Source organism: Aedes albopictus, chromosome 1, assembly GCF_035046485.1.
Source record: "Aedes albopictus strain Foshan chromosome 1, AalbF5, whole genome shotgun sequence".
Lineage (NCBI taxonomy): Eukaryota > Metazoa > Arthropoda > Insecta > Diptera > Culicidae > Aedes > Aedes albopictus.
The window spans coordinates 239,900,115-239,915,706 of record NC_085136.1 but is presented as its reverse complement, the minus strand read 5'-3'; the positions used below and the strand labels follow the sequence as shown (position 1 = coordinate 239,915,706).

At 43.9% G+C, this 15,592-nt stretch overlaps 1 protein-coding gene across 3 annotated transcripts in view; it reads left to right on the top strand.

Annotated features, from left to right (window-relative positions):
* Positions 1-15,592, top strand: part of LOC115259537 (sodium-coupled monocarboxylate transporter 1) — a 105,607-nt gene that overhangs the window by 52,519 nt on the left and 37,496 nt on the right. The window contains exon 1 of one of the 3 annotated variants that reach the window (XM_029860199.2): positions 13,990-14,239. The exons of the other annotated variants lie outside the window; for them this stretch is intronic. Coding sequence (XP_029716059.1) covers positions 14,234-14,239 — 6 coding nt within the window. The 5' untranslated portion in view covers positions 13,990-14,233. Of the gene's footprint in view, positions 1-13,989; positions 14,240-15,592 lie in introns of those variants that run through there. 3 annotated transcript variants of the gene reach the window in all.

Here is a 15,592-nt window from a genome sequence, read left to right as displayed (position 1 = left end):
TCGATCGAAACTTACTTCGTAGATTCGCCGTTTCTGATTTTTAACCCAACATTTTCGAATCATCTTTTGCATTTCATCGAATAAGAAAACGGAATGATCAAAAATGATAAACTATTTCACTTTGTCATAAATAACCTTATCTTTGGCTCAGAGTATATTGCACCTGCACGGAATTGTTGAATCCTTCAAATAAAGCACAAGATTCGAAAGGATTCCCCCAAAAATCCTTCATTGATAGTAAAAAGCTTTTTTTTGCAACTCGCGAAATAAGGTTCAAAATAATGAAGCACGATCACAGCCCGGAATGATGCAAAGAAATAACTTGCTATCTTTTTCTCCACAACTGGCTCCTGACGCACTTCTGCGTGCCTATCTAGCTGTTCTGTTGCTGCTCCTGCTGTTGCTAAAACAAGGCCGGTTGTTAATGGGCTTGGTCACGTTTCTGGAAAACTAGCTTCCACTGGATGTGCTGCAAATTAGCGCGGATCTCGCGATCAAGTGACGCACAAATGGCGCAGCAGCAGCAGTCGCCAGCACTGCTGTGATGACAATCGATCAACACGCACGATTTCGACGGTTGGGGTGGCGATCTGGACCAAATATTTGTCACCTATTTTGCAAACGATCGCTGAAATATACATTTGTGATGAACAATCAAGCGAATCAATCGAGTTGTGAGTTGGATTGCTTATAGATGGTTCACGCAACAAGTGAACGTCAAGCCACTTAATCGTTTTTAGAAACAGATCCAGAATCAGCGATGCCAAATCATAATGCTTGGTATTCGCCCGGCTGCCATTCAAGTTTCGTCAAATTAGCTGTAGGTACCGTAGGTACTTACACAATGGATCATGCAAATGTCTGCTAGGAGCTAACATGTATGTTAGTGCACCCGTTCAAATGGCAGCACTGCATCCATCCACCAACAAGTTCTGGAGGAGGCAAAAGATCTCTGATAAGCCACAATCACGTTTACGCGTGCTCTCGGAAGCCATTTGAAACCGGCTGGCACCTGCTACAACAGTCCCGTTATCAGTTCAGCTGAAGTGATCGACTAGAATGTACCTAACTACCCACCTACTAGACAGCCAGAATCGTCCAAAGTCAACTGTCGCAGTCTCTGGGAAAGTTACTCAGAAGTCGTAAAATTAGAAAGAGGCACCCACTCGTCGCAGCAATTTACGATATCTGCTGCGGGGCGCGCAACTACGGTATAGTGGGCAAATATTTGATGCCGGGAGCTTCCCAGCAGCAATACGACGAAGGTGGAGTGTTATCACCATGTGTAACTGTAGCACGATTTTCACTATCAATGCGACCCGCTAAGAACTTGAGCTGCTAAGCAAATGGTCGTCAATGCGGTAACAAACGATGACTGGGCTTTGGTTGATGCTTAGTTAGCAGCCACTTAGGCGCCCCATCACGGTGCAGTTTGTTTTGGGACTGGTGCATTCCGGAAAAAAGCTTCATTGACTTTATTTTTATTTTATTTACTGGTATAACAATCTTTACTTAATCTTACATATGCTTTGCTTACTTTAATGCCTTGCGTTTGCTGTCATATGGGCATAACTGCATTAATCGATTTCTCTTTATAGATATTCGACTAGTGAGCCTTTTTTTCTGGATCGATCAAGGTGTAAGGCCCAGTTGCCCCTCCAATACAAACGTTGTACCTTGTTGGCTATAATGCAACTTCAGTCCATTGTCGAGTACCACACCATCTCCGTCGGTGTAAGCCAGGGAGACGATACAAGTTATCACAACCACTGAAAGATGGTAAAATTTGTGCGGGTTTTACGTTTTTTCGGCTTTTTTTATATTTCGGCTTGTAAAAACTTATGTCGTCCCCCTCGGTCTTAGGTAATGTTTCATCAATTCCCCCGAAAGTTTTGGAATCCCAGGTATTCTTTAAATACTCTCAGTAGACTAACCCTAACACACAAATGTCAAACAGTTCCATGGGGGCCTTTTACTCAACTAACAAACGATCGCATTTGCTTTTGAATAGGATGCTAAAGCGGAGGCGATATGAGCACATTTAACACGCGGTTAAGGCCTTTTCTTGTGTCATCATAAAATGGCTTCTTCAGAATCATCATCCAAATTCAACTTTACACAGTATTGCACTAATACATTTACGTAAGAAAATCGACGCTTACCTTTTCTCTAAAATTCTCCACTTCACGCAAGATATTTTGAAAAGAAATATAGAACACACTATTCCAATTAAAATTATCTTTCGAACTATTTTCACTCAAACTTGAAAATTATTTAAATTTGTCTCAACCGCACCAAGAGTTCGATGGCAATGTTTACCACCCACCACAGTACAACAACGACGGCAGCAGCGCGACGCGACGGTGCCGTCCGGCGTACAATCATCGATCATTGAACGCAGTGATGTCGATCTTGCGGGCCAATTCATCAATAAAATCAATCAAAATCATTGAAATGGTCAACTCAAATTTATAGATTATACGTCGCAAAATCGAAAACTATTCTTCGAATGATTATTATTGTACTTTGAATCACATATGATAGTAATAAAAGCAAATCATTTTTTATTTGTGAAATCTCCTCCGCACTGTCCGCCAACACTGCTGCTGCTTGCACACATCAACAACGGGGGAGCATACTAAGAGTATTCGATCATTTTTAGCTTATTACACATAAAATTCGATGTTTTTCGTAATATTGGAACATGTTTCATTGTTATTTAGCAAAACAGAGTAGTCTACTGCTTGAATTGCTTTTAAATGATTAATCTTGAAATGTTTACATTGGTGAAAGCGAAACAAAGAGGTGCTATTTTTGTTTGTTTGTTTATAGAACAAATCCTAAAAAGGCAACACCACTACTGTTGCGTTCGATGATTGTTAAAAATAAGAATAGAAAAAGAAGTGCTGAAATAGGAGTGATACAGGGAGTCACCTTAAGGACAGACTTGTTAGAATCCCAAAATGGCCGCCACAATGGCCGACGTTGGCACCTACTCACAATTTCAAGCGCACAAATCTTTTCGTAAACAAAACCAGCGCATCTGATCTTCTTATTTTAAGCTTATTACGAGTGAGAAAGAACAGAATAATAAAATACACTGTTGTTTGAAGCTTGCTTCTTGAGATTTGTGCGTCTGAAGTTCTGATGCACTGTTGAAGCGGGATTTCAAGACGTTTGTCCTTAAAGCTCATTCGATTAAAAACTGAGCTGGCGCAAACGAGTTGAAGTTTGAATGGGAGTTTCAGGGCGAATACATGGGAAATGGGATGACCACTATTCCTTCGTTCAGAACGGCAGTTTGTCGTGCTCGAATGCTCGAATGCTGAGATCGCAATTAAATTATATCGAGGTAGCCACTGTCGTGTCCGGACGGAGACCGTGGCATTCCGGTCCAGCCAATTCCGACGACCGAAACTCTGCACCTACGAGGAAGATTGCGAATGACGCAACCTACTCGTACGAAAAACTTCACAAGACTGAAGTTTCATTTCATCTTGATCGTTTGCTTCGTTTATCTGGAAGCGTATCTTTGCTGCTAATGCTATATGTCCTGTTTATTCTTTCTTTTCTCGGTATCCACCTCAATCCCTACAGGCACTTTTAACAAATTAATTCCTTAGAGTATCAACTATTATCTATTACATTCTGAGCCAAACCGATTGTGACAAACCGGCGAGCTAAATGAAGTACTGGAGGTCACCGAATGTCACAAACGAGTTAGGCACTTCATCTGTCATCCAAACACTTGATTTAGAATCATCCAGCATACGCACCAGCCTAATTTGTTTCGCCGGAAAACCATATTCTGACATCACCATCTAGAGCAAATTTATGTTCACTGACTCCTATGCTGCTTTTGACCAATAAACAGATGGCGAATCTACAAGTTATACTACCGAAGGTTAAACATGTTTCGGCCAGGATGTCTTGCCCCACGTTGTGTACTTTTAATTGCCCGGACGGCGGAACAGAAGTGATACACGACTACTGAACTTTACTATTTATTCGCACCACCGTGTGGCAGTGCTCCACATGGCGGTGATATGACGATATACACTGTGATCCGACGTTGATCGGTCCTCACGAATTGCTTCCAGGCTCGTTTCCGCCAACGAAGCACTTCTTACAATGTCACATTTTTTTGAACATACACATGACAGTATATTATACGAAAAATTTTGAAGGGTAACCTCTCTGTAACTGGCATTCAAGATTTAACATACGCGGCCATCCAACTAGCTGGCAGTCAACTCTTCACCCTCCCCTGGATTGATTGAAGCAGCTGCTCGCTTCAGTGCTTGAGATTTTTTATCCCGATTATTCTTAGGTAGCGATCATTTATTACGTTACGCTAAAATCTGCATATTTTGCTGGACTTGTTTATTCAATTGCCCTCCCAGTTATTTTGAAGCTTTTCACATATTTTACACTGTTTATCAGGCAGTTCGAAGGAATTCCTTAAATCCAGTCTTCCTTTTCTTCTTCTTCTTATTCTTCTTTACGTCTCTACGTCCCCACTGGGACTTGGCTTGCCTTGCTTCAACTTAGTGTTCTTTGAGCACTTCCACAGTTTTTAATTGAAGGGCTTCCTTTGCCTGCCATTGCATGAATTTGTACATTGTGAGGCGAGGACAATGATACACTATGCCCTGCCCAGGGAATCGAGAAAATTTTCTGGACTGGAATGGGAATCGAACCCTCCGTCTTCGGATTGGCGATCCATTGCCTCAACCACTAGGCTAACTGGAGACCCCTTAAATCCAATCATGATATTCAAATGATTCAACTATTCTGCTCGACGTTTCGGTCGTTGATTGTGGCCTTTTACAACAGTGGTTTATTGCCATGACCGAAAGGCAACTACAAAAAACAGAAACAGACAGACTATGAACGTAGGAATATAGCATGAAGAAAGGTATTCATACCGTAGGTGTTTTAATTTTCTTAAACAATGTGGACAAAATTTAAGAAACTTCACCTGGATTCCGCCAGAAAATTCTCTTTTAGCTCTAGGCAGACAAAAGTGTCTTTTAAACAAACGGTATCATGTACATTGTACATTGTTGTCCACATCTGTGCAGAAATCATTCTACCATACAGCAAATTTTAAATCAATCCATTCAAACCCGAAATGCTCCTTCGGTCGGTATCGCTATCAAAATAACATTTTTTGTCAGTTATAAGGACCATCTTCATTACTACTCTGTACTTTTTCCTACTTTAAGATAATACCAGTGATTAGTGGGACAGCACAAACGATTATTCACGCTTATCACTTGACCTCACATCTCCTTTATTTGACCGTCCCCTCTGCGGACGGTGCGGTGAATCACTCCGTGGGATAGCGCGTTCCAGCTCCTGTAGTTCATCAAGGTGCTTCTGTTGAAACAATTAGTCAGTCGGGAACAGAACATCCGGCAGATGGGTAATTTCTTAATACGAAACGGATTAATTTTCTCAAGCGAGAAGGTACCGTTCTGGGTTCGATTGCGGACTGTTAAACATATAACATGTATACAAATTCGACTCATTGTAAATGTGGCTTTAACCTTTATAGTGCCGATCTTCCAGATTTTGATGTGTAAACTTTTCTCTCCTACGTTAGTGACAAAATGCAGAATACATCAACAATCGGAACCACAACGGTACTTACATCGCAATGTTTTCCACAAACGACACAGACATCACTCATCAAAACTCAAATTCACTGTCATGGCGGTGGCAGCGGCGGTCTCATCCGTTGTTGATTAGGATCTTGCACTTAACAACCCAGATGAGGGGTAATTAGTGCCACATGATGGGTGTGTTTAGTCACGCCCGATTGTCATACGTACCTCTACCTACCTACCTACCTACAACAATTTGTTATCCATTATCCAGAACCCGTTGAATGACAAGTCTGGAACAACATTTGAAAAGGGCCCAAGAGGTCTTGTGTCTTTTTTCTAAAACGCTCCGTAGGGCATAACAGCAGCCCGTCCACGCAAACGAACACCGTTATCCGAAAGACCGATGTTTGCTCTATCTGATAACGGTCTTAGTTTTTGAGAATAAGCTGAGGGGGGCTCAGGAGCGACGTGTGAAGTCATTGTTTATCAATGCTTGTATGCCCTTTTCAAATGTTGCTCCAGAAGTGTTGTCTCCTCTTTTATTGTTGTGATTCGATTCAATCAAATGGTGGGAAAGTGATGACTTGCAGGTTTTTTGGATCTTGCAGGAGGAATCCCATTCCCTCTACCACTTCAACATAGACGATGTTCTGGTGATCCGTCTCGCGCCTCTTATACAACCCTAAGGCACATCAGCCTGTCATTGCTCTCGAGTAGCTTCACATTTCGGTTGACTACTAAATCGCACACTCGACCATGCAGTGGCCATGGACCAATACTGTCGCAAGCAGCTTATAAGCGTATACGCTTGATCGAGACTATTGCCGAGCTATTTGATATTATCTTTCACAATGCCATTATCGCCATGCCTGCCCTTTTGCAGGTATATTCCACGTGGCTTCCGAATTTCAGTTAGAGTTTGAGTTAGACCATCAACCTCGACAGAATAATCCTTACTAACAGTTTTCCGCTGGTGTCCAGAAGGCAGATGGGTCCGTTTGTCGACGAATGGCCAGGTGGCTTCCCGGGTTTGGGCAGTAAAGCCAATCTTTGCCTTTTCCACCTCTCCGGAAATTCACCTCTGTCTAGGCACATCTGCATAGCCATTCTGAACATGTTAGGGCTAGCCTCGATGGCCGCCTTGATGGCTACTGTCCAGATACCGTCCGGACCCGGAGCCTTGTTCAACTTAAGGACAGACTTGTTAGAATCCCAAAATGGCCGCCACAATGGCCGACTTTGGCACCAACTCACGATTTCGAGGGCACAAATCTCTTCGTAAACAAAACCAGCACACCTGAGTTTCTCATTTTAAGCTTATTACAAGTGAGCAAGAGTAGAATAATAAAATGCTCTGTTGTTTGAAGCTTGCTTCTTGAGATTTGTGCGTCTGAAGTTCTGATGCATTGTTGAAGCGGGATTTCAAGACGTTTGTCCTTAAGCGACTTCGCTATTGCGATGAACTCGTTGTTCGTCGCTGCGGCTACCTCCCCTTGGTCGGTTCACAGCCCACAATGGCAACCCATGGTCTGATATCGTGGCGCAGGAACACGGTCCACGGTCCTCTGCAGCATCTCGAGTGAGCGCTTTGGGGGTGCTGACGCTCCCTTCATTTTGGCCATGACTACTCTGTAGGCATCTCCCCAGGGTGTCGTAGGCATCTTCCGCACGCTCGTTTTCGTGTCTTAATCTCTCTGTTCGATGCCAGGTTAGCTATGCGCCCTGTAGACCTCACCTCTGTTCGTTCTACGCTCATCGGTACGAGCTTTTTGCATCCTTCTCCTTGCTCTTAGGCAAGATTCTCGGAGCTCCGCGATTTTTGGACACCACCAGTATACTGGTTTCTATCCATTGCCGGGTAGTGAGCGCCCAAGCATCGCAGCGTCGCACGCACGGCTTAGAGTTCCGACTAAATCTTCACTGGACAGATCGTCGGTGTTTTTCTTCATAAGCAGTCTCTCGATAAATGTCGCCCTATCGAAGCGTGAGGTCAACCATCCTCGATGACCCTCGGCTGTGTTACCGTTTGTAACAGTAAGTCTGTGTATTTGTGTTAATTTGTTTATTCTATTGTTAAAAAAAATATACATTGCATGTTTTCGTGTTATTTATTCAAATAATTTAAATTAGTCTAATGCCATAAAAATACCCCTACACTTATTCATGCAAACTCACCACACTACAGTGCAATAAAAAAAAACACCAATGAAATAGTTATAGTTCAGTGGAAAAAGAGAAATAAAAAGGGAAAAAGGGAAAAGGAGAAGATGGCTATTGAACGATAGGGGGATTAGGCAGCGTTGAGGGAATGATTCAGCCTATTTCTCGAGAGGCCCTCGTTCGAAAAAGTCGTTTAAAGGTTGTTGAAAAAGTTAAATTTCAGAGATAATTTGGAAAAAGTTTGTGAATACGCTTTAGAGTTAAACGAGGAGAATCAGGTATGGAATAAATTAGTGAAGAAATTGAGGTGGTGTAGAAATCTAAGGCGGCATTTTTCCGATATTAGGACCCGTTAGTTTTAACTCGGAATCCGATTTTGTCCGGTGTTACGGATACAACCGGCTTCCCGGAGTTCCCGGACGTGCTGAGGTGGCCCGCAGAGCTTGGCCGACGCGACATACCGTAGGGCTTGCTGAGAGTCCCGCCACCGTGAAGCTCCAGAACGAATAGGGCAGTGGACATAACCTCATTGTGTCCCCACACCGCGAATTACACCGAGTTTCGGACGTCATTGAGTTCTGCCGTAACCCCTCTACGCCAGGCAACCGTAGTTGTCGCTGGTCCAACCCGCAGATCGAGACCAGTAACCACCAAGCGCTCCCGCCAATTCTCCAGCAGTTCCCGGCCGGCCCCATAGGTATTTATTTAATAAGTGCACAATCCACACACGCACACACACACACACACACACACACACACACTCATTCACACAGCTCTGTAATTGCTAGGGTAATAAATCTTGAAATTGTAATTCATTAGCTTTTTCCAATACACCCACATATCCGAGGTCTGATTAGCCGACTAGATTCCACTCCAGCCGACCTTGAGACCAGAGAGGTGCTCCAGATCGCGCTAGCCAGGAAAAGAGGTTGTTGTAGAACCCGGCCTCACACGACAAGCCGTTGCTCTGCCAAGCTTGCCGAGGTCTTTTGTTCTGGTAGCACGTGTGCTACCCTACCTACCAGTAACAGCTGTGTCCTCTTTTCTCCATGATCTACTCTATATCGTACCGTCAGGTGGTCACTGTGCGTTTACCCATCGTCAACCCTCCAGTATGAGCTAGGGTTTAGACCCGGGCTCCAGAAGTTCACGTCAATGATGCATTTTGAACCGTTCCTGCTGTAGGTAGTTTTTTCACCTACGTTCGCGACATCCACGTTCAGTCTCGCCATGGTTTCAAGTAGTGTCCAACCTCTCCCGTTAGTCGATCGGCTACCCCACTTGATCGACTTGGCATTGAAGTCTCCACCGATGACCAGAGGACTCAACCCTATTAGTGCGCTTGTTAGCACATATAGCATTACTGAGAACTAATGAATCGGCCCCCTGGGTGGGGGCCTAACAACTACAGTAATAGATTTATTCATTGATTTTCGCTATAGCGAAGCCTTCGTGCGACCTGGAAATTATTTCCTGGATCGGGAAACGACCGGTTGTATAGATCGCCGCTGGCTTAGCCTTATCCACTACACATTTCCAGTTATAGGGGGGGGCAACTGTCGTGTGGCCCTTGGTCGCCGTGCAAATCAAGCATTTTGGTGGCGAGTTGCACTCTCTGACAATATGACCTTCTGCTCCGCACTTCCTGCAAAGCATACTCCGATCGGGGCCTTTGCACGTTCAGGGCTTATGCCCTTGCTCAAAGCACTGGCGGTTCGTATATGCTGAGCGCACACACTGACCAGCCAGACCCTTTCGCAGGCGGATCGATGCACTTGGTACATCTCGCACTGCTGTTTAAGTGCGGCTGCGACCTCTTCTGCATTGGCAGTCTCGTCTGCCGTCAGGGCTCTTACCTGTACTCTTTCTCCTAGTACCACTTGGGCTAGTGCTTTGTAGGAGGTGTTTTTCTCGAGCCTGTGTGCTTGTCAACAACGCAATAGTTGCTACACTCATCTCTGAACTAACCCCCAGAGATGTATGTGCTATCACAATTGATGTATCTGTTGGAAACCTCAACAGGAAATACTTATATTGTTCGGTTTATTTACCGCATGATGAACCATCCTCCACGGATGCTTTCAAACAAGTCATCGCATACTGTACTTCAAAAGGCCTTCCGCTTATAGTTGTCAATGATGCTAATGCTCACCATATCATCTGGGGCAGCTCAGACATTAACTTGAGAGGCTCCAGTTTGATGGAGTACTTAAGTAGTACAGATCTTGCATTACTTACCATAGGCAACCGCCCAACCTTCATTGTATCTGCTAGAGAGGAAGTGTTAGATATGACGGTTTGCTCTATCAGAATTAGTCACGAGCTGACCAATTGGCATGTGTTAGATGAAGAATCTTTATCTGACCATCGCTACATCTTTTTTGAACATTTAAATGTTACTTCGCAAACATTGCGTTTCAGGAATCCTCGGTCAACAAACTGGGATGTTTTTACTGATTTGGTTGCGGCCAAATTTCATGGATACTTACCATCCATTGACACTCCAAGTGATTTAGATGATGCCGTTGATACTACAACGACCTTCATCATGGAAGCTTTTGAAGAAGCATGCCCTCTACGGTCTGTGAAGACCACAAGAGGAACCCCTTGGTGGAACTCTGATCTGGCGAAACTCAGGAAAAAATGTAGAAAGAGTTGGAACAGACGACGTTCGGCTGGTTCGGAGGCTTTCAGGTCGGCTCGCAATAGCTTAATAGCTTTGCTCCTTTCAAATCTCCTGGGGCAGATGGGATTTATCCTATTTTACTTCAGAAGGGATTTGATTATTTCAAACATATTTTGAAAAAAACTACTTGTTTGCAGTTTTGCTACAGGGTATATTACCAAACCCTGGCGGAATATTACTGTAAAGTTTATTCCAAAAGTGGGTCGTGCGTCGTATGAAGAAGCAAAGAGTTTCATACCTATCAGTTTGACCTCTTTTCTTCTGAAATGCTTAGAACGCATTGTGGATCATCACATCCGTGATGTTCATCTGGCCAACGTGCCTCTTCATGTGAACCAACATGCCTACAAATCTGGTAAGTCTACTGTGACTCTTTTACACAAGTTTGTTTACGATATCGAGAAAGCATTCGCTCAAAAGCAGTCTTGTCTGGGTGTTTTCTTAGATATCGAGGGTGCCTTTGACAACGTGCCTTTCGATGCCATATTGGAAGCCGCACGGAGTCATGGTATATCTCCAATGATTTCCAATTGGATTCACGAAATGCTCAAAAACCGATATCTCTTCTCGACATTGCGTCCAGCAGGGATTAGGAAATTGAGTGTTTGTGGATGCCCCCAAGGGGGAGTGTTATCACCGCTTTTGTGGAATCTCGTAGCAGATACGCTATTGAGGCAACTCAATAATAGCGGTTTTCCTACTTATGGTTTTGCCGACGACTACCTAACATTTTTAGTTGGTATGTGCATCAGCACCCTTTTCGACCTGATGCAAAACGCCCTTCAGGTAGTTGAGGGTTGGTGTCGCCAATATGGCCTTTCGGTTAATCCGAGTAAAACATCTATTTTTCTTTTCACGGAAAGGCGAAACCGTAATGGCGTTCGACCTTTGCGTCTCTTTGATTCTGAAATCGATGTGACTGAACAGGTAAAGTTCGTTGGAGTCATTCTTGATTCCAAGCTTTCCTGAACACCTCGTATTGAGTTCAGAATCAAGAAAGCTTGTATGGCCTTCGGGCAATGCCGGCGTACTTTTGATACAACTTGGGGTCTAAAGCCCAAGTATATCAAATGGATTTACACAACTGTGGTTCGGCCAATATCGGCTTATGGATGTCTTGTGTGGTGGCAAAAGGCCGAAGTAAGAACAGTCCAATCAAAATTAGGCCATCTCCAAAGGATGTCCTTAATGGCGATGTCTGGAGCGCTCTCTTCAACTCCCACGGCCGCGCTTGAAGTTCTCTTTGACGGTGCCCCACTACACATTCATCTCAAACAAGAAGGACTTTCTTGCACTTACCGGCTACGGGTACTCGGTCTACTAGAGGAAACTTCTGTAAACCGCAGTTCAACACACACCTCGTTGTTTTCAATTTTGGTGGATTGGGACAAAATTGTTCTTGCTCCAAGTGATCTTACAATTGCTTGTAATTTTCCACATAGGACATTTTCCACGAAATTCCCTTCCCGGGAAGAGTGGACATCTGGTTATCTGGAGAGAAGTATTTCAGACGGCATCGAATATTACACTGATGGCTCCCTTCTCGAAGGTCGAGCAGGTGCTGGTGTTTATTCTCGTGAGCTAAGGCTGTATCAGTCTTACTCACTTGGTAGACACTGCACCGTTTTTCAGGCCGAAATCTTTGCTCTTATGTGCGGAGTGCAATCAGCACTTCAGCAGCACGTAATGAGCAAAGTAATATACTTCTGTTCAGATAGCCAGGCTGCTATTAGAGCACTTGCTTCGGCCAACTCTAGGTCGAAGGTAGTTATCACTTGTCGAACTCAAATCGAGGAGCTGAATTCAGCAAACGCTGTTCACCTTGTATGGGTACCAGGCCATTCTTCCATCGCTGGAAATGAATTGGCTGATGTGTTAGCTCGCACTGGGGCATCACATGACCTCATTGGCCCTGAGCCAGCTATTCCGATACCCAAGTGTTGGGTAAAGCTTCAGATTCACACCTGGGCTGCCACTCAACACAGACAATACTGGAATAGTTTGGAGTCATGTCGTCAAACCAAATTGTATTGTACTGAGCCATCTCCAAGGGTGGCGAAGTATCTTACAAATCTGTCAAAGCAGAATTGCAGCATGCTGGTCAAAGCATTGACTGGCCACTGCCGACTCAGCTATCACATGGCGAATATTCAGCAAGCTGATTCATTTGCATGTGATAGCTGAGAATCCGATTATGGAACTTCGTATCATTTGATATGTTACTGTCCAGTTTTTGCGCAACTGCGTTTCCGAGTACTAGGGAAACACTTATTAAGTGAAACTGACTTCAGAAACCTGAATCTTCAGGATATTCTGTTGTTCTTAACCCGCTGTGGTAAAGAGCTATAGGCTCTCTTTCGCTTTATGCGTCATTACAGTGCCCTTTTCAGGGCGATGTTTGAACCCATTGTGGTACGCTCGTGCGTTAGTACCCTCTTCCAGGGTATTTTCCCTATTTTCCTCTCTGTCCCTATCCCCATCCAAATCCTTTTTCCTTCCTTTTCCCTCAGGTAGATGATGAAATAGGCTGTTATTTTGGCGATGGCACAAATGCCCCAAATGGAGGATAACGTGCCTCTGGAGTCGGCCTTCTGATACCTGATACCTGATATGTGTCGGTGTTCGGTAACCTCCCGATGCCAAAGGTCGGAAGTCCACACTGATGTGCGGATATAGTTCGCTTAGGAAAGAATCTTAGGCTCCTACCTAAGTTGCGTCGGTCTATTGGGTTGGATCTGCGCCTGCTGATGAAAAGGGATTCCTGGTAAAGTCGGGACAGATGTCGGCAAGTCCTGTTGTGTAATAACTAGTAGGACCTAAGCATTCAGGAGGTTATATAGACCCTGTCCACATTTCGAGGACAAAGAGAGTGGTACGGCCTTCCTGAAAACTGGCAATACGCCAACACATAACTTAAATGTCCTTCGTCAGAGCGTTTCATCGATGTTTCTGAAAGGCTACGCTGCTAACCTTGATGTTGCGATGTGCACTAGCCCCTCTCCGAAGCAATGCCTTCTAAATTGGTGGTCCCTAAAAGACGTAGGGCTTGGTGGCAATGAAAATGGTTTAGTGGGTGAAGTCCTGTCTCCTTCGATGGCTGTTTGTGGCAGTCCCCAACTATACGCTACCTGAGCTTCCCGCTTGGGGATGAGCAGATTATTTATTGCTTAGAAAAAAATTGTTTATTCGATTGTATTTCCCATGACGGCGCGAGAAATATCGCAAAAGAAATCAATTTTAGTGGTTCCTGTTTATTCCGTGATTACACCAAAAACAGTCACGAAATGGAGCACATCATCATCATCACAATACAGGAGGTTCCTCATATGAAACCCTCCCCTCATTACCACCGTTTAATTATACAACCCATCAGAGTGCTAAATATGTGATACGAACCTGCTGCTGCTACACACATTGCACACTAAGTAGTGACGCTAGTTGTCCACATTATATCACCATCTATCATCGCCGCCCGCTCGCTCGCTCGCCGCTAGCTCGCTAGTCACAGTCAGTGCAGATCACTATCGGTCCGCGCGCGGTCCATTATTCTACCCTGTCAGCTTTCTAGTAGATCAACTACCGGCGGGCGCGCGCGCAGCAGTAGCAGCAAATACGGTTCGGTGCGTCGAATTATTAGGACCAAACAGTACCTAGTGGAAACGTTCTTTGGCGTTGCAAGCGGTGAATCCCAGTAGTGGTGGTCGGAAAAAAAACCTCCACAATAGTTGGTGTAACTGCTGTCTGGATTCCGGAGCTAACGGAAGGGCACATCAAAATGCTGGTAATTGAGTTTAACGAGATGTTGTACTGATTTAGTGGTTCGTGTGAGGGCGTGGGTGTGCTGCAGAGAGAGTGGGATACGAAGAAATTCACGTGTCACCGTCAATGACTATTTAACGGGTTATAGTTTGGGAGCAAAAGAAGGAGTCATTTTTTGGTTTTGACATATTCGCAAAAATGAATATGTTCACCTGTACAGAATGATTCAGCTGACAATACTTGGGAACTAATTTCTCATCAATCGTTGCAACTAACGAAGCACATTGTCCCACCCTGATTGCCCCACATCCTACCAAGATTCCAATAGTCGGCCGCCACTGCAATTGATGTGGGCATCTAATTAGTGGAAATCGTTGAATGTTGGTATCTATCTTGTGAGAATATTTTCTTGTCTCTCGCAAAGCCATTGACAGAGGTTCCGAGTATCTAGTGTGCAATTCACTGTCACGGTCAAGTTTACTCGCGCGATTTTTTTATTCGATGCGCTACGCTGAAAATAGGAACTGCTCGTTGCTAGTATAGTTGATGTACCTACATAAGTAGGTACTTGGGCAGGTATCAACGATGGCGATGACCGCGTCAACCATTATTGTAGTAGTTCGATTGTTTCTTAGTGAATGAAACGTCAGATGATGAAGATAGTGTGTTACAGACGAGTTGAAAATGATTGTAACATACATTTGGAACAAGAGCAATTTGCTCGTTGATTATTGTGTAACATTTTGTACTGATTTCTGAATGTTAGGCATTTATACTGACTGACTGTAGATTGGTTCTCAAAGATAACTCGAGTGCGTAATAATTGAGGGCATGTGTGAAGTGTGATATAATTTCCAAAGCCGCTGTCTAGTACGATGTATGTATATTATTTATACTGATCAGGGGCTTGACAGATTTTTTTTATATAAGTTCAAGTTCACTTAGAGTTTATTCAGGAATTCTTGAAACAGTATCTTTACGGCATAAACTATGGTTCAGCTATTGCATGAAGAAACAAAGCATTTTAGACCCATCAGTTTCAACTTTTTTTTTTCTAAAGTGCTTGGAACATATTGGCGATCATCACATCCGTGATAATCTGGTTAAAATTCCTCTTCATGTGAACTTATAGACTTACCTTCTCGATTCGCAATGTGACTTTATTTACATCAAGGTGCTTTCGACAATGTGCCTTTCGCGCCGCAGATTCCTAATTTGATGCAAAAAATGCCCAAAACCCGAAAACTCTATTCGACATTATTTCCAGCAGCGATTAGTAAACAACCGAGTGTTTGTGGATGCTCCCAAGGGGGAGTCTTACCTCCTCTTTTGTGCAGTTTTGTAATAGGTAGTTGAGGGTTAGTGTCAACAATAT